This window comes from Nerophis lumbriciformis, linkage group LG27 (assembly GCF_033978685.3).
Source record: "Nerophis lumbriciformis linkage group LG27, RoL_Nlum_v2.1, whole genome shotgun sequence".
Lineage (NCBI taxonomy): Eukaryota > Metazoa > Chordata > Actinopteri > Syngnathiformes > Syngnathidae > Nerophis > Nerophis lumbriciformis.
Genome location: NC_084574.2, coordinates 32,879,986 through 32,898,116, shown reverse-complemented (window position 1 = coordinate 32,898,116; position 18,131 = coordinate 32,879,986). Strand labels below are relative to the sequence as shown.

Below are 18,131 nucleotides of genomic sequence, written 5' to 3'. Positions count from 1 at the left end.
CTTTTAAGCAGGTGTTTTTTGTTTACATTGTTATTGCCTTCTGGTTAGCTAATGTTTGCCCTGCAGGTAATAGTCACTTTTCCACCCCTTTATATATTAGGTATAGTTGTAAGTAATAAAAAAAGGTCAAAGACAAAGCTATTCGGTTTCTTGTGAGTATATACACTTCACTGCCGATGTGGGGGGGGCGCCACCTAAAATCTTGCCTAGGGCGCCAGATTGGTTAGGGCCGGGCTTGCCATAACAAGAAGATAGCGAAAAAGAAGAAGCTTATCTTACTACGGTGTCAGCACGGACTACAAAGGCAGACGCGCGCAATTTTTCAGGGCTTATGCAGATCCCAAATACAGATCAGCAGGTACCAGAAGGTAAGGTAACAAAACGCCAGATAATGTCTTACCGTATACACACACCATAATAATACTCCTATGTTGAAGCACAGTGCAATCCATCAAGCGGTGCGGCTTCATAGCTTACCAAAGTCATTCTAAAACATTTTGATAGATTTTTGAGCACCGTGTGTAATGTTCTATATTCTCAATGGAACATATTAAATGTTGGTGTTGTTTACTTGAGTCATAGGATCTCTTATGTCTGACTGCCATCCACTGGTCTCACTTATCATTACACCATGTACCAAATAAAATAGCTTCAAGGTCGGTAAGCAAAACCAGAATTATTCCTTACATTACGCGTACCAGGTTATAAGGCGCACTGTGTTTTGAGAAGAAGAAAAAATATTTTTAGTGCGCCTTATAATCCGAAAAATACGGTAAGACACAAATAGAAAGAGTAGACATTGAAAATATACATATATTTTTTAAACGATTGCGCGATACAGGAAGTAACCCTTCACCTTGATTTATGTGCTTCCATCTCCTGCAATCATGTTCCACAAAACATCGACTGTTATTTGTTTTAAAAAGTAAGAGTTTGAAGTTTGAGCAACATGCTTCCATAGTTAGTCAGCACGCACACAATGTGACATACCACTGATTTTATTCCATCCAACACCGAGTAAAATTCCAGCTGGTATCGTCAATCTTTGTGCAAATACCTCGTGTGTGATAAAATGTAAAAAGTAGTGTAATTTAAGTGTTTCTGCTCTTGAGGAATCATCCTGAAACAATATAAAAAATCAATGGTTAAACTAATGATTGCATTATTCCGCACTATTTATATTGAACTCTGTATGTTGAGTTTCCAAATAGTTTCTAATAAAAGGACACGTGCTGTTTTATAACACTGAGTGACTCATAATTGCCAGTCATTTTTCTAATTAGTCAAATGACAGACTGAATGACTGAGCAAAACATGACGCTTACACATTACGTATTTGCTGAGGCGGAAGAAAAAGTAGTTCCCAGCAATCACATTTTATTTGGACTCAATGATTTAGTTACTTTACACTGTCTGCCTGTTAATGATGTACATTACATCAAGTAAATAAAGTATGAAATGCATCGATATTTTGATTTGGAAATCAATATTAGAGCATAAAGATCTGGTATCGACGGTATCAAAATTTCAGTATCAATCCGCACATCACCAGCTGCAGGAGCAGTACAAAGTTAGCGGTCAGCAGTGTTCTGAAAATTCCTTTTTAAAAAAGTAATTCATTATAGTTACTCGTTACTTAACCAAATAAGAAATTTAAATACTAACGGAATAATTTTTTTATAAATGTAATTAATTACTAAGGAAAGTCATTAATAGATTACTTAAAAGAAATACCCTTCAAATATCTGCCATATTCATTTGAGAGACGTCTCATAAGAGCACAGTGCGTGTGTGTGCTTTGAAAAGGCTCTGTTGCAGAGTGACGTATGACATCTTTGAGGGTTTCAATGGAGCTGTGTTTGTTATCTTAAGCAGTTAGCAGCGGCAGTTTGAATCTTTTCACCGGATTGTGTTACCTCTGGTTTATAACGACATTGAATGTGCTTCGATAGCTGTCATTTCTTCTTGTCAACAAACGGTGTATTGTTTGGATGGCAAGTTTGTCACTTCAATCATCGATTTGCTGTTCATTATTCCCATTGTGTACGTGTGCGGATGTTGTCTGCTGTGTCATAGTGGAATGGTTCCTCTTCCTAATCTAATCTTCCTAAGTAAATTTTAGTGCGTTGACGCTTGTTGCTTTGACTAGTAAAAAGACATTTCCTGCATTGAACTTGCTGCACTTATGATGCTGTCTTGTTAATGACATAAAACTAGGGGTGTAACGGTACACAAAAATTTCGGTTCGGTACGTACCTCGGTTTAGAGGTCACGATTTGGTTCATTTTCGGTACAGTAAGAAAACAACAAAATATACATTTTTTGGTTATTTATTTAACAAATTTGTAAACAATGGCTTTATCCTTTTAACATTGGGAACACTATAATAATTCTACCCACGTTAATCAACATTAAACTGCCTCAGGTTGTTGCTCGGATTAAATAAAATGACAAAACTTTTCTTCTACATATAAAAAGTGCAACATTAAACAGTTTCAAGTCAACTCATCATGCTTAATTTATTACAGCATTTGGGAAGCCTGTAGTTGATTTATTATGTAAATGTTATATTGTTATCAACATGTGATAGCAGGGACCCTGCCATTCAAAACTAGGCTGCTACATAACTAATGATTAATGTAACCATAGCTGAAAAAATGGTACAATAGCAGTAGGAGAGACTATACATCCCTGAACACCATGGAGTTCATGTAGGCTTTATGATGCAGTTACATTAGATTAGATTTAGATTTATTGGTCCCCTTGGGGAAATTCATTGTCACTGCCGTACATTTAAACACTAGACATTACACATCACACACAAAAAAAATAACAAAAAGACATCATACAAGACTAACACACATTTACAGGCTTGTCAGACGGGTCGGCCGGGCCTGCTGTTAAGGGCGGCTATAGCTGCAGGGATAAGGCTTTTCCTGAGGCGGGCCCTCCGGAATTTGATAGTTCTGTACCTGCGCCCTGATGGTAGTGGGATGATGTATTTGTGTAGTGGGTGAGTGATATCCTGGACTATTGTTTTTGCCAGTCGGGTGATGGACCTGTGGTTTAAGTCTGAAATGTTGGGTGTGGGTAGGCCGATGATTTTAGCTGCTATGTTTGTAATGCGTAATTATTATATCAACTATCAGAGACAGAAACTCTTCATTTAACATAATGTCCTTTTTTGCTGCTTCAACACAGCTCAATCAACACAGAAAAAGGTAAAGTGAAATAACAGACAGACAGGGCTTTGCTGTCCGTAACACACACACACCGCAAAATGAGCTAACGTTACGCTAAAAGCGAATTAGCCTTCACCTCAAGCCAGGACTGCGAGCGAGCCGAGTTGCCTTTTATATTTCTAGAATGTCAACGGGCTCATAGTGATGTTACTAGTAGTTGACTGGGAGGTGTTCATTATAATTTGGGGAGACTCTGCAGCTTGATGCTTACCTGCTAAACGCTAAGCACTGACTCCATGCGCTCTGAATACGCACTGCTGATTGGCTGTTACCGCTCTGTTTGTAACCAATCAGATGGTTGTGTGGGTGGGACAATGCTGGGTGCTGTGTAGAGTACTGACAGAAACAGAGGCAGCTACTTAATATGTTAGTGTGGAAACTCGTTCGGTACACCTCCGAACCGAAACCCCCGTACCGAAACTGTTCAATACAAATACACGTACCGTTACACCCCTACATAAAACCACATCAAAAGTAGCGTGCCACGTTACGTCAAGCTATCGCTAGCGGCGTCATAACGAACCTAAAAGTAATTACAATACTTGTTATTAGTAAAAGTGAACGCCGTTATTACGAACATTGGCAGTCAGTACCAGGATTTGTTTCTACAGAGTTTGGTGAATATACGTATGGCTGTAAGTAGGAATGTACTTGCTATTTTATGTCAATTTTGTTCCGTTAAAATCTCATTTGAGAAATGTTTGTAAAAGATTGCTCTGCTCATTTTTGTTAGCCTGTCAATCAGTTGGTTCAGTGTGTATTGCTTTTTTTTTTAATTGTTATTATTGTATTATATTATTATTATTATATTGTATTGCTTTTTTCCAGTTTATACCAACCTGTATTGTTGATTTAACATGATTCCTACATGCATGAGCCCTTCATATGTATATTAATGTCCTTTCCCTTGTGTGTTTACTTACAGTGACTTCAATGTGGAGACTATCAATAAACAAAATAAAAATATCTCGTTTAAAAGACTGTTTACATCTTTGGCAAACTAAATTCCAACATTTAGGGAGGGCAGAATAAAATGTCAATAAACCAGGAGTGTACAAAGTGCAGCCTGTGTTACATTGTACTGATAAAATAAGCGGCAACAACTATACTAAACTAAACAGCAAAACTGTATAAGATAAAAATATATTTAATACCAATAACAAGCATGATTTGTTTTTAAATACAGTATATGTATAACTTGTTCTTTAACCTTAAAGAAAATATATGCATAATCACCGATTATGCAAATTATATGATGAAGTCATATTGACACGCCACAGCCCCTGCAAAAGAACAGTTGACATTTTTTTTGCTTCTATATTGAGGTTAGTTTGTGTCTTAATTACGAAAGCTGAATTTATGAAACTGAATTTAGCAAACTGAACTGTTATACATGAAATTATGCTGACAATTACATTTCATGTATAAAAATGTTTAAAAATATTCAATGTATAAAAATTCAGTGTGTAAAAATTCAGTGTGTAAAAAAAATCAGTGTAAAAAAAAGTGTGTATAAAAATCCAACCATTTTCTACCGCTTGTTACCCTCGGGGTCACAGTGGGTGCTGGAGCCTACACCAGCTGCACTTGGGCGGAATGCGGGGTACACCTTGGACAAGTCGTTCAGTGTCGAAAAATGTGCTTCTTCAAAATGCAAGACTCACTTCCACTAAATTAAGACTGAAGCAATTGATCCTGTCTCAGAATCAGCCAATGAGGTATCAAGTTTGAAGTCATGTGACACGGGTCTTGCAAAACAGCATATAAAAAGACAGTTAACTGGGCTACCTGGGCATAATACAACAACATTAACATTGGATATTTTCAAACCATAGAAATGATTCCAATGGTTAGAATCTGCACTTTTGAGTCACATACGAAGCTCTGAGAACAAATAAAGTGGGGCAGGATGGGCGGGGCTTGTTTACAGAGCAAAAAAGCCACAGCGAGTGGTCAGACGGAGGCAGAATTCTACAGCAAGGTTTTGCAGAACAGTGATATTGTATTGAATATGTGGCTGTTTTTTACTCTTTGCGTTTACATTTCGCCGTGTTTCTTGCATCTTTGTTGCTCTTGCTCGATTATAAAAGATGTCGATCAAGGCAGTGGTCTGCAGGAGCGCAACGCATAATCTCAATATCCAGTGTTTTATAGTTAATATTGTAAATTCCACATTCTATATTTTATGTACATTCTGACTGTCATATATAATTCAGTAACATAATTAAAGTTTGGGTTTTTGAGATAGTCTGTTTAGTTTTTTTCCTGAAAAATACACTTGAATGTACATGAACATACAGAATGTGGGATGTAAAATATTAACTAGAAACAATAAAACACTGAATATTTAAAATACATTAACGTTGCTCCTCTACTTCCCAGACCACCTCCTTGATCAACATATAACATAAAAACAATGCAACAAACAAGGGGAAAAATTATTTTTTTTAAAACATCCACTTATTCAGTATAATATTACTGTTCCTATGGTCACCGGAGTGTGTTGTCCATCTATTAATGACCAAACTTTGTCTTGTGAACATGTATTCCTTCCTCTATGAATCCAAACATGTCTTCTTCCTATGTTTACCTGAACATTTTCCAGCACCACCTGCTGGTCACATTGTGTATCACAGTCAGTTTAGCTGAAAAGTGCAGATTTTAACCATTGGGATCATTTCTATAGTTTGAAAACATCCAGCAGGCTGCATTGAAATGTTAATTATGTTGTATTATGCCCAGGGAGCACAGTTAGTTGCTTTTTTAATGCCGTTTTGCAAGATCCGTGTCGCGTGACTTCAAACTTGACACATCATTGGCCAGTTCTGAGACGGGATCGATTGCTTCAGTCTTAATTTAGCGGAAGTGAGACTTGCTTTTTGAAGCAGCAACTTTTTTGACACTGAATTTTTCAGCACAGAATTTTTTTTACACTGAATTTGAAAACACTGATTTTTTTTAATGAAATTGCCAGCATAATTAAAGACCTACTGAAACCCACTACTACCGACCACGCAGTCTGATAGTTTATACATCAATGATGAAATCTTAACATTGCAACACATGCCAATACGGCCGGGTTAGCTTACTAATGTGCAATTTTAAATTTTGCGCGGAATATCCTGCTGAAAACGTCTCGGTATGATGACGTCAGCGCGTGACGTCACGGATTGTGGAGGACATTTTGGGACAGCATGGTGGCCAGCTATTAAGTCGTCTGTTTTCATAGCAAAATTCCACAGTATTCTGGACATCTGTGTTGGTGAATCTTTTGCAATTTGTTCAATGAACAATGGAGACAGCAAAGAAGAAAGCTGTAGGTGGGAAGCGGTGTATTGCGGCCGACTGCAGCAACACAAACACAGCCGGTGTTTCATTGTTTACATTCCCGGAAGATGACAGTCAAGCTTTACCATTGGCTTGTGGAGAACTGGGACAACAGAGACACAGGAGGACTTTGAGTTGGATACGCAGACACGGTACCGTGAGTATGCATGCAGCCGCGGCTTCCAAACATTTGATCGCTTGCCCGAACGTGCGTGCCGCTATGTGCATGTCACGTACGTAACTTTGGGTACTTTGGGGAAATATATGTGCTGTATGAACTTCGGGGAGGTGAACGGTACTTTGGGCTGTGGGATTGAGTGTGTTGTGCAGGTGTTTGAGTTGTATTGGCGGGTTATATGGACAGGGGAGGTGTTTGTTATGCGGGATTAATTTGTGGCATATTAAATATAAGCCTGGTTGTGTTGTGGCTAATAGAGTATATATATGTCTTGTGTTTATTTACTGTTTTAGTCATTCCCAGCTGAATATCAGGTCCCACCCGCCTCTCACAGCATCTTCCCTATCTGAATCGCTCCCACTGCCCTCTAGTCCTTCACTCTCACTTTCCTCATCCACGAATCTTTCATCCTCGCTCAAATTAATGGGGAAATTGTCGCTTTCTCGGTCCGAATCGCTCTCGCTGCTGGTGGCCATGATTGTAAACAATGTGCAGATGTGAGGAGCTCCACAACCTGTGACGTCACGATACTCGTCTGTTACTTCCGGTAGAGGCAAGGCTTTTTTATCAGCGACCAAAAGTTGCGAACTTTATCGTCGATGTTCTCTACTAAATCCTTTCAGCAAAAATATGGCAATATCACGAAATGATCAAGTATGACACATAGAATGGACCTGCTATCCCCGTTTGAATAAGAAAATCGCATTTCAGTAGGCCTGTAATTAATTCAGTTCACAAAATTCAAATGCAAAACATTCAGTGTCAAAAAAAGCTTTCATAATTAAGATAAAAATTAACCTCCATACTTCTACTCAAACAATAGTACAGCGAGTGCATACAAAAAAAACCCCAATGCTCAATTTCCCCTGATTGGACATGCTTTTATTTCATGCGTGTGCTTACCTTCAGGGTGTGCTGCCTATCTGTGACTTGAGCCAGGACAGATTCATTTTGTCCAATCTTCCTATCCAACAAAGCCAACATTTTTTTCATGTCAGACTGTAAAAGAAACAAAAAGCCTGTTAAGTATGTTCCATCAAAATAAATATGAGTATTTCCCATATATTCATTAATTTGTGGCAGACCCAAATAGACGTATCTCTCTTGGCCCTAACTCCCAATCCCACATTATATTGTAACTGAATGTTAATGTAACTTGTTCCAATTCTGCACAGGAGATGGCATTGTAACTCTGCTTCTTAGCACATCTTATGCGTACCTGGGGCCTCATTTATCAATGGTTGCTGCACACAAATGGGTCCTCAACTGTCACCACAAATATTATTTATAGAAAAATGATATGCAGAAAATAATGTGTATTCCTACGCACTATTTAAACCATGCAAAGAGCTCACACAAAGTTGTTCAGAGAATCAGCGATGTCCGATGGTGTCACCACGTAACATTGTAACTAGCGATGCAACGATAAACTGTAATAAATTATATTTTAGACATAATACTTCAGCATATTGCTGTGCTGCCATAAAATGTGTCTCCCCCCCCCTAATTCCTCAATTGATGTACTAACATCATGCATACTTGCCAACCTTGAGACCTCCGATTTCGGGAGGTGGGTGGTGGGAGTGGAGGGTGGGGGGCGTGGTTAAGATATATATATAAGAAATACTTGACTTTCAGTGAATTCTAGCTATATATATATCATACTTGCCAACCTTGAGACCTCCGATTTTGGGAGGTGGGGGGCGTGGTCGGGGTGGGGCCGGGCGTAGTTGGGGGCGTGGTTAAGAGAGGAGGAGTATATTGACAGCGAGAATTCACCAAGTCAAGTATTTCATATATATATATATATATATATATCTACATCCTGAAAATATGCAAGCAAAACTGTGTTTAGATAATTGATACTTCAAACTTGCATAAATAAATCTTAAGGAATATAACATAACTTGGCTTCTGAGAGCTTCAAAATGTAATGAATAAAATGCTAAAGTTGTTGATAAACAAGCAATTATTTTAATAATTAAATATGGTCATTTTAAATGCATTATTATGAAAATTTAAAATTAATTATTTCAAATATGTTTATTTTAATGTATAATTCTATGGCTGGACGTTATAAGGAGTCAGAAAAAATACAAATAAAAATACAATAAATGTTGATGTTTTTAGCAAAATATAGTAAAAATGTATTTAGTTTTTTTTTTTTTTTAATTAATAAATATATTTATTTTTAGGTAAGATAAACATAATAATACAATTTATCTCTAGTCTGGATGATTTAGTTCTTGTCACCCTGTTGTCCTCCTGTCGTGAAAAAAGGCTGTCCTCACTCAGGTCCGCATGGAGCTGGAGGGGGCGTGGCCTCCAGCTCCGGCTGAAAATCGGGAGATTTTCGGGAGAATATTTGTCCCGGGAGGTTTTCGGGAGAGGCGCTGAATTTCGGGTGTCTCCCGAAAAATTCCGGAGGGTTGGCAAGTATGACATCATGTGTTTTATTCTGTAGATATACTGATCTAAACCTTACCGCTGTCGGGTATTTTTTTCTATACTTTTAATGTAATATTTTCAGAATGTGTTTGTTCTATTTTTGGCCAAAGTAAGACAAAGAAAACAATCTGAAGTTGTTTTTATTTTTTTGTTTTAATAGTCCGGCCCGCGGGTGCGCATATTTCCCTACGTGCGGCCCCTAAGCTAAAATGAGTTGGACAATATTACAATATATGTAACATCTGCAGCAAAAAAAAAAAAAGGCAGCATAAAATAGAGAGTAGATCCAGCTGAAAATAGACATTATAAACAAAGCGAGGTAGCTAACATAGAAGCGGTCGAACAAATAAAAAAAAACTTTAGACTTCCCGCGGGCCGGATTTTGGACGCTGGCGGGCCGTATTTGGCCCGCGGGCCGTGGTTTGGTGTCACGCTGCAGAGCGGATGATCAGCCTACCTATTTTCTGCAAATTACATTAATAACATCCTGTAATTTGGTTTATTTATTTCATCTTCTAATAGATGATAAAATAACACCAATATACGCTTTTCTACCTTCAAGGTACCCAAAGCGCTTTGACACTATTTCCACATTCACCCATTCACACACACATTCACACACTGATGGCGGGAGCTGCCATGCAAGGCCCTAACCACCACCCATCAGGAGCAAGAGTGAAGTGTCTTGCTCAAGGACACAACGGACGTGACGAGGTTGGTAGAAGGTGGGGATTGAACCAGGAACCCTCAGGTTGCTGGCACGGCCACTCTCCCAACCGCGCCACGCCGTCCCCCAGCAACAACAAACACTACGGAGTAGACTCATTTCCATCCATCCATCCATTTTCTACTGCTTGTCCCTTTTGGAGTCGCGGGGGGTGCTGGAGCCTACTCCATGTTAAAAAAAATAAATAAATAAATTAAAAACCTTATTTTATGCCAGAAAATGTGTCCCACGTACATCCCAAGTATGTACTAACATCATGTGGATTATATGTAGACTTGGCATTGTACAACACTTATTTTATTAATCACAAAAAAGGGGGATACATAATAATATAAGCTCTAAACTTACCTATGGTCATGAGCTTTGGGTTATGACCGAAAGGACAAGATCACGGGTACAAGCGGCCGAAATGAGTTTCCTCCGCCGGGTGGCGGGGCTCTCCCTTAGAGATAGGGTGAGAAGCTCTGTCATCCGGGGGGAGCTCAAAGTAAAGCCGCTGCTCCTCCACATCGAGAGGAGCCAGATGAGGTGGTTCGGGCATCTGGTTAGGATGCCACCCGAACGCCTCCCTAGGGAGGTGTTTAGGGCCACGGGGAAGACCCAGGACACGTTGGGAAGACTATGTATCCCGGCTGGACTGGGAACACATCGGGATCCCCCGGGAAGAGCTGGACGAAGTGGCTGGGGAGAGGAAAGTCTGGGCTTCCCTGCTTAGGCTGCTGCCCCCGCGACCTGCCTTTTCTCGACAGTGTCTTATAAAGTACAATATGCCTTTTGGCTCACCACAAGGACACAACATGCCTATTCTCAATAGTGTCCATAACATACAAGAAGAATTAATTGAATAAATGATGGAAGTCTCAGGGCCTTGTGGTGGGGGTGCGGGTCTCGGCCCGTTCCCCATTATTTGGCGCGTGTGGCACGGCGGGCTCCGCTCCGACGGCAGGCCCTTGCGGCTTGACGGCGGCGCGTCCCGACGGGCCGCACGTCGGGGTTAACACAGAAGTCTCAGGGCCTCGTGGTGTGGGGGTGGCAGGTCTCGGCCTGCTTCCCCCCGCTCTGCTTGGCGCGTGTGGAACGACGGGCTCCGCGCCGACGGCAGGCCATTGCGGTTTGACGGCGGCGCGTCCCGGTGGGCCATGCGTCGGGGTTAACACAGTGGTCTCGGAGCCTTGTGGTGCGGGGGTGGCGGGTTTCGGCCGGCCTCCCCCCGCTCTGCTTGGCGCGTGTGGCACGGCGGGCTCCGCGCCGACGGCAGGTCCTTGTGGCTTGACGGCGGCGCGTCCCGGCGGGCTGCGCACCGAGGCTAACACAGAAGTCTCAGGGCCTCGTGGGGCGGGGGGGGTAGGTTTCGGCCTGTTTCCCCCCGCTCTGCTTGGCGCGTGTGGCACGACGGGTTCCGCGCCGACGGCAGGCCATTGCGGCTTGACGGCGGCGCGTCCCGGAGGGCCATGCGTCGGGGTCAATACAGTGGTCTCGGAGCCTTGTGGTGTGGGGGTGGCGGGTTTCGGCCTGCTTCCCCTGCTCTGCTTGGCGCGTGTGGCACGGCGGTCTCCGCGCCGACGGCGGGTCCTCGTGGCTTGACGGCGGCGCATCCTGATGGGCCGCACACCGAGGCCAAAACAGCTAGAGCCCCGCGGGGCTTGGCATACAAGCATACCTGCCAACTTTTGAAATCAGAAAAACCTAGTACCCAGGGTCCAGGACAAAGTCCTGGTGGGGGGTTCAGGCTTCGCCCCCCGACGCAAAATGATTATTAGCATTCAGACAGGTTAAAATGTTGCTAAAACCATCACTTTTCTATCAGTCACAGTGACTTTTCAAAACAAAAATATTACAGCAAAAATCATATGGGTTGATTGACATGTTTATTCTGTAAGCTAACTTCAATAGTTTGAAATTATTTTGACAGTTAATGCCAGTTATCCTGTCAACCTTTCACAAGACTTCAATTTGTTAATTGAAAGTATAAACAGTATAAACACTTTTTACAGTAAACAAATGGTAAAACAGTACTAAACAATTCCATAAAAAAAAAAAAAATTGGTGTCATTATTAACTTTCTGTCCAAGCTTGTATAATCTACTGCCTTGTTCAATTGTAAAAAATATTCTGTGCCTAAAATTCACATTTCTATCACAATTATCATACTGTAAACATGGTAAGCTAACTTCATTAAAATTAATAGTCCTGTCAATAGCATGGAATTACAATTCAAATGTAGTTTTTTTGTAAGCCTTTCAAAAGAATTCAAAATTTGAAAAATTAATGAAAATTAATTTAAGCCATCAGACACTTGAAAAGTGGCACATCACATCTCTAATGTAATCATTTTAACTTTTCAACAGAAATAGCACTGCAAAAATATTAAGGACATACTTCTGTATTTTGGTAGTTATGCTGTCAACATTTAACAATATTTCTTCAACTTGGACTTGAAAGCATAAATAGTATAAACACTTTTAACAGTATAACAGTACTAAACAATTCCAAAAGATAACATTGGTGTCATTACCTTTTTGTGGCTAAAATCCGAAAAACGTTGAAAGTTTTCCACTTGTATCGCTAGCAACGGCATTAGACTTGTGTTTTTTTGTCCCAACGTGGTCTTTTACATCGCTATTTCCTCCGTGTCCGATCGAAAAATCTTGTCTGCACAAGGTGCAATTCGCGTAGTTTTCACCCTTTTTGGAACGAATAATTATTCCCGGATAGGCTTTTGAATATTCTTCACGGAATGACTGCAGTTTTCTTTTCGGTTTAAGACTCGTTTGCGATTTTTCTCCGGCTGATTCCATGATCGTTCTGTAATGTTCCCAGGAACGTAGGCTCATAGACTTATTCGTTTGTCTCGTATTTATTATAATAAAATGCAATGTAACCACACAACAGCTCCAATGTGCGTCTCCCCTCTTTCCCGGCAAAACTCGAACTAACACTTCCTGTCAACAACGTCACTTCCCTAACTTCCCCGGAAGTCCCGCCCCCCAGCCAAAGCCATTGGCTAACACCCCGTAGCTAGCCGCTACATCTCGCTCGTTTGGAAACAATGGCCTCGTGCTTGGCAGCGGTGCTATAAATAGCCTCGCGCATTTAAAAAAAAAATTTTTTTTTAATTAATGAAAAACCGTATTTTTTATCACTGCAACCGTAACCCGAAATAGGTTGATGAAAACCGTACTAATTACGGGAAAACCGGAGTAGTTGGCAGGTATGTACAAGGCTTGGTAAGAACCGGATGGTGTTGGGCAAGTGTCGTTGATGGGGAAGCGGCCGTATCGTTGCCTTTTTCGTTATCCAGGCCCACTAGATCCATGTAAAAGCGGCATATTCATGCTGGCGGCCTCGGTCGGCCTACCGCCGTGACGCTCCCCCCCTCGGGGGGGGTTTGCCGCACGTGTGAGGGGGTGACCGTACCGCTGGTAGCGGGTGTGTAACGCCGGTCATGGTGAAGGTGGTTGATGCGAGGGCGAGGTGGGGGGGCGGCGGTGACCTTAGAGATGTATCGAGCCCTTCACATAACATCCACCTCCGCCCTGCAGTTGAGCTTTGAACCGGGGGTGAAGGTCAGGATGCCACCCGAACGCCTCCTTAGGGAGGTGTTTAGGGCCACGGGGAAGACCCAGGACACGTTGGGAAGACTATGTATCCCGGCTGGCCTGGGAACACATCGGGATCCCCCGGGAAGAGCTGGACGAAGTGGCTGGGGAGAGGAAAGTCTGGGCTTCCCTGCTTAGGCTGCTGCCCCCGCGACCCGACCTCGGACAAGCGAAAGAAGATGGATGGATGGAAATACTTTAATTTCAGTGAATTCTAGCTATAAATATACTCCTCCTCCTTAACCCCGCCCCCCCCCCCAACCTCCCGAATTCGGAGGTTTCAAGATTGGCAAGTATGCGCGGGAGAGGAACAGAGGTGGGTAGTAACACGCTACATTTACGCCGTTACATCTACTTGAGTAACTTTTGGGATAAATTGTACTTCTAAGAGTAGTTTTAATGCAACTTACTTTTACTTTTACTTGAGTATATTTATAGAGAAGAAACGCTACTTTTACTCCGCTACTTTTATCTACATTCAGCTCGCTACTCGCTACTAATTTTTATCGATCTGTTAATGCACGCTTTGTTTGTTTTGGTCTGTCAGACAGACCTTCATAGTGCCTGCGTTACTGGTGACGTTTCACTCCGTTTCACCAATAAAATGCAGTCACTAGTGACGTTTGACTCCGTTCCACCAATCAGATGCAGTCACTGGTGACGTTGGACCAATCAAACAGAGCCAGGCGGTCACATGACCTGACTTAAACAAGTTGAAAAACTTATTGGGGTGTTACCATTTAGTGGTCAATTGTACGGAATATGTACTGTACTGTGCAATCTACTAATACAAGTTTCAATCAATCAATCAAAAGTGTGAAGGAAAAAAGACACTTTTTTATTTCAAACGTACATCCCGTCACAAGCCTAAAGACTGACTGCACAGTTCCTGTCTTCACAATAAAAGTGCCGCTCCATCGCGCCTGCGCTTTCAAAATAAGAGTCTCCGAAAGCCAGCGCAAACAAGCTAGCAAGCCTCGGAATTTGCCGCCAATGTATTTCTTGTAAAGTGTGTGAAAACGAATATGGAAGCTGGACAAATAAGATACCAAAAACCAACCACTTTCATGTGGTATTAGACAGAAAGGAGGAACTTTTTTTCTCCTGCATTTGAAAACGTGGACGTTAAGCACTGCTGTCTGATTACAATCAATGCAAGTCATCAGAATCAGGTAATACACCAACTTATATTCTTGTCAACATGAAAGAAAGGAATCTATATGTGTTAAACATGCATGTATATTCATTAAAACACCTTTAACATGTAAACAAAAACGGCAAAATAAATAAATATAAATGATATACTGTATATATCAATGTATGTGTATATATGTATATATATATATATATATATGATATGTGTGTGTATGTTACTCATCAGTTACTCAGTACTTGAGTAGTTTTTTCACAACATACTTTTTACTTTTACTCAAGTAAATAATTGGGTGACTACGCATTACTTTTACTTGAGTAATAAATCTCTAAAGTAACAGTACTCTTACTTGAGTACAATTTCTGGCTACTCTACCCACCTCTGGAGAGGAATACCAAATATTTCAGGGATACAGAATTTCGCACAACATTACCTTTTTCTTGATGAGCTGCTGGTCGGGAGAGACGAGTGTGCATTGTTTGTGCATTTGGTTGAGGCAGAGGACGCAGACGAGGCGGCTATGTTGAGGGCAGTAGAGCTCCATGGGCTTGTTGTGCGCCTTGCAGATGCGCTCCGTCAGATCACCCACCGGCTCCGCCAGCTGGTGGACGCGGAACACCGGGTTGTCCAGGTGCGGCCGCAGGTGCTCCGCGCAGAAAGACGCCATGCAGGTGAGGCAGGTTTTGCTCGCCTTTGCCTCCATGCAGGTATCACAACAGACTCCATCGTGTTCGGCCGCCTTGTTGCTTTCTTCCGCCTTTTTGTTTACTTCCGCCTTGTTGTTTACTTCCGCTTCGCAGCTGTCTTCTTTTAGCACGTCGCTATTCCTCGAGCGCTCTTTAAAAGTCTCCACCACGGCGCTGAGGACGGTGTTCTTCTTCAGCTGCGGCTTGACGGGGTAGTTCGTCCGACACTGCGGACAGTCGTACGTGTCCGTCCAGGTTTTGAGGAGACACGCCTGGCAGAAGTTGTGTCCGCAGGGGATGGTGACCGGACAGTCGAAGGTGCTCAGGCAGATGCAGCAGGTCAGGTCGCTCCCGAGACTAAGCAGGGAGAAGTCCGCTTCTTCCATGTTGACGCCGCAATGTGAGCGCCGAGCCCGCGGAGGAATCTTTAAAGGCGCTTGAACAGAAACGAAACTTAAACGCCTATTTGTCACGTGACCTCGGCGACACCGCCAGGAACAGGCCCGGCCCTAACCAATCTGGCGCCCTAGGCAAGATTTTAGGTGGCGCCCCCCCCACATCGTCAGTGAAGTGTATATACTCACAAGAAACCGAATAGCTTTGTCTTTGACCTTTTTTTTACTTACAACTATACCTAATATATAAAGGGGTGGACAGGTGACTATTACCTGCAGGGCAAACATTAGCTAACCAGAAGGCAATAACAATGTAAACAAAAAACACCTGCTTAAAAGATCTAATACAAATGTCCCTGAGGAATGTAAGGTGAGTACTGTAATTACCTAACGTTACATTATTATTTTCCATAACAATTTAGCCCCCTCCACAATATTAACCCGACGTTAAAACAGAACTAGCTATTTATTGATTAGCAATTGCCGAATCATGTAACATTAGCTTAATGCTAAAAAGCCAGGTTACTATCACATTCTGTAACAGACAAATAATTTAATGTAGGCTAACGTTACCTACCTGCTACCCCTGTCTTTTCTCGTTTCTACTCCTCTTCTTTTCTCTTTTTTCTTCCTTGGGCACCTGACAGTTTTGGCCGTTTTGACATCTTGTGTTGATTTTTTGATGTGGTGACGTCCAAAAAGAGTCATGATACGGGAAGGGAGGGGGCGCACCGTGCGCGGGAGGGGGTCGTAATGTTGTAACAAATAATATTTCTATTAAATAGGCTTTACTTTGCATTTTAATTAACGTGAGATAATTTTTTGTATTTAGAAATAATAGTACCAACTTTTTTTTCTTTTTTTTTTTTCTCCAACATTTGTGGCACTGGCGTGGCGCCCCCTGATGGACGGCGCCCTTAGCATTTGCCTATACGGCCTATGCCACGGGCCGGCCCTGGCCAGGAATATCGGTCGTGCGCATTTGTCACGTGAAATGTCCAGGGTGTGCCCTGCTTTCCGCCTGAGTGCAACTGTTTTTTATTTTTTTATTTTATTATTTTTGTTAATTGAACAACAAACATACATTTATGATTCACATAAAAGCCAAGGCACTTTCAACATCAAGGAAAGAAAACAAAAGGAAATACAGACATACTTGCCAGCAGGCCCGGCCCTAACCAATCTGGCGCCCTAGGCAAGATTTTAGGTGGCGCCCCCCCACATCGGCAGTGAAGTGTATATACTCACAAGAAACCGAATAGCTTTGTCTTTGACCTTTTTTTTTATACTTACAACTATACCTAATATATAAAGGGGTGGAAAAGTGACTCTAAGGCAATAACAATGTAAACAAAAAACACCTGCTTAAAAGATCTAATACAAATGTCCCTGAGGAATGTAAGGTGGGAGTACTGTAATTACCTAACGTTACATTATTATTTTCCATAACAATTTAGCCCCCTCCACAATATTAACCCGACGTTAAAACAGAACTAGCTATTTATTGATTAGCAATTGCCGAATCATGTAACATTAGCTTAATGCTAAAAAGCCAAGTTACTATCACATTCTGTAACAGACAAATAATTTAATGTAGGCTAACGTTACCTACCTGCTACCCCTGTCTTTTCTCGTTTCTACTCCTCTTCTTTTCTCTTTTTTCTTCCTTGGGCACCTGACAGTTTTGGCCGTTTTGACATCTTGTGTTGATTTTTTGATGTGGTGACGTCCAAAAAGAGTCATGATACGGGAAGGGAGGGGGCGCACCGTGCGCGGGAGGGGGTCGTAATGTTGTAACAAATAATAGTTCTATTAAATAGGCTTTACTTTGCATTTTAATTAACGTGGGATTATTTTTTGTATTTAGAAATAATAGTACCAACTTTTTTTTTTTTTTTTTTTTCTCCAACATTTGTGGCACTGGCGTGGCGCCCCCTGATGGACGGCGCCCTTAGCATTTGCCTATACGGCCTATGCCACGGGCCGGCCCTGGCCAGGAATATCGGTCGTGCGCATTTGTCACGTGAAATGTCCAGGGTGTGCCCTGCTTTCCGCCTGAGTGCAACTGTTTTTTATTTTTTATTTTTTTATTTTATTATTTTTGTTAATTGAACAACAAACATACATTTATGATTCACACAAAAGTCAAGGCACTTTCAACATCAAGGAAAGAAAACAAAAGGAAATACAGACATACTTGCCAGCAGGCCCGGCCCTAACCAATCTGGCGCCCTAGGCAAGATTTTAGGTGGCGCCCCCCCACATCGGCAGTGAAGTGTATATACTCACAAGAAACCGAATAGCTTTGTCTTTGACCTTTTTTTTTATACTTACAACTATACCTAATATATAAAGGGGTGGAAAAGTGACTATAAG

At 41.7% G+C, this 18,131-nt stretch overlaps 1 protein-coding gene across 3 annotated transcripts in view; it reads right to left on the bottom strand.

Annotated features, from left to right (window-relative positions):
- Positions 1 to 15,850, bottom strand: part of trim25 (tripartite motif containing 25) — a 52,220-nt gene extending 36,370 nt beyond the window's left edge. The window contains exons 1-2 of one of the 3 annotated variants that reach the window (XM_072916428.1): positions 15,108 to 15,850; positions 7,651 to 7,746 (exon numbers count right to left, since the gene is read on the bottom strand). In XM_072916428.1, coding sequence (XP_072772529.1) covers positions 7,651 to 7,746; positions 15,108 to 15,746 — 735 coding nt within the window. In that variant the 5' untranslated portion in view covers positions 15,747 to 15,850. The remainder of the gene's footprint in view (positions 1 to 7,650; positions 7,747 to 15,107) is intronic. The other 2 variants (XM_061988046.2, XM_072916427.1) reach the window with 2 other exon arrangements.
- Between the last annotated feature and the right edge of the window lie 2,281 nt (positions 15,851 to 18,131).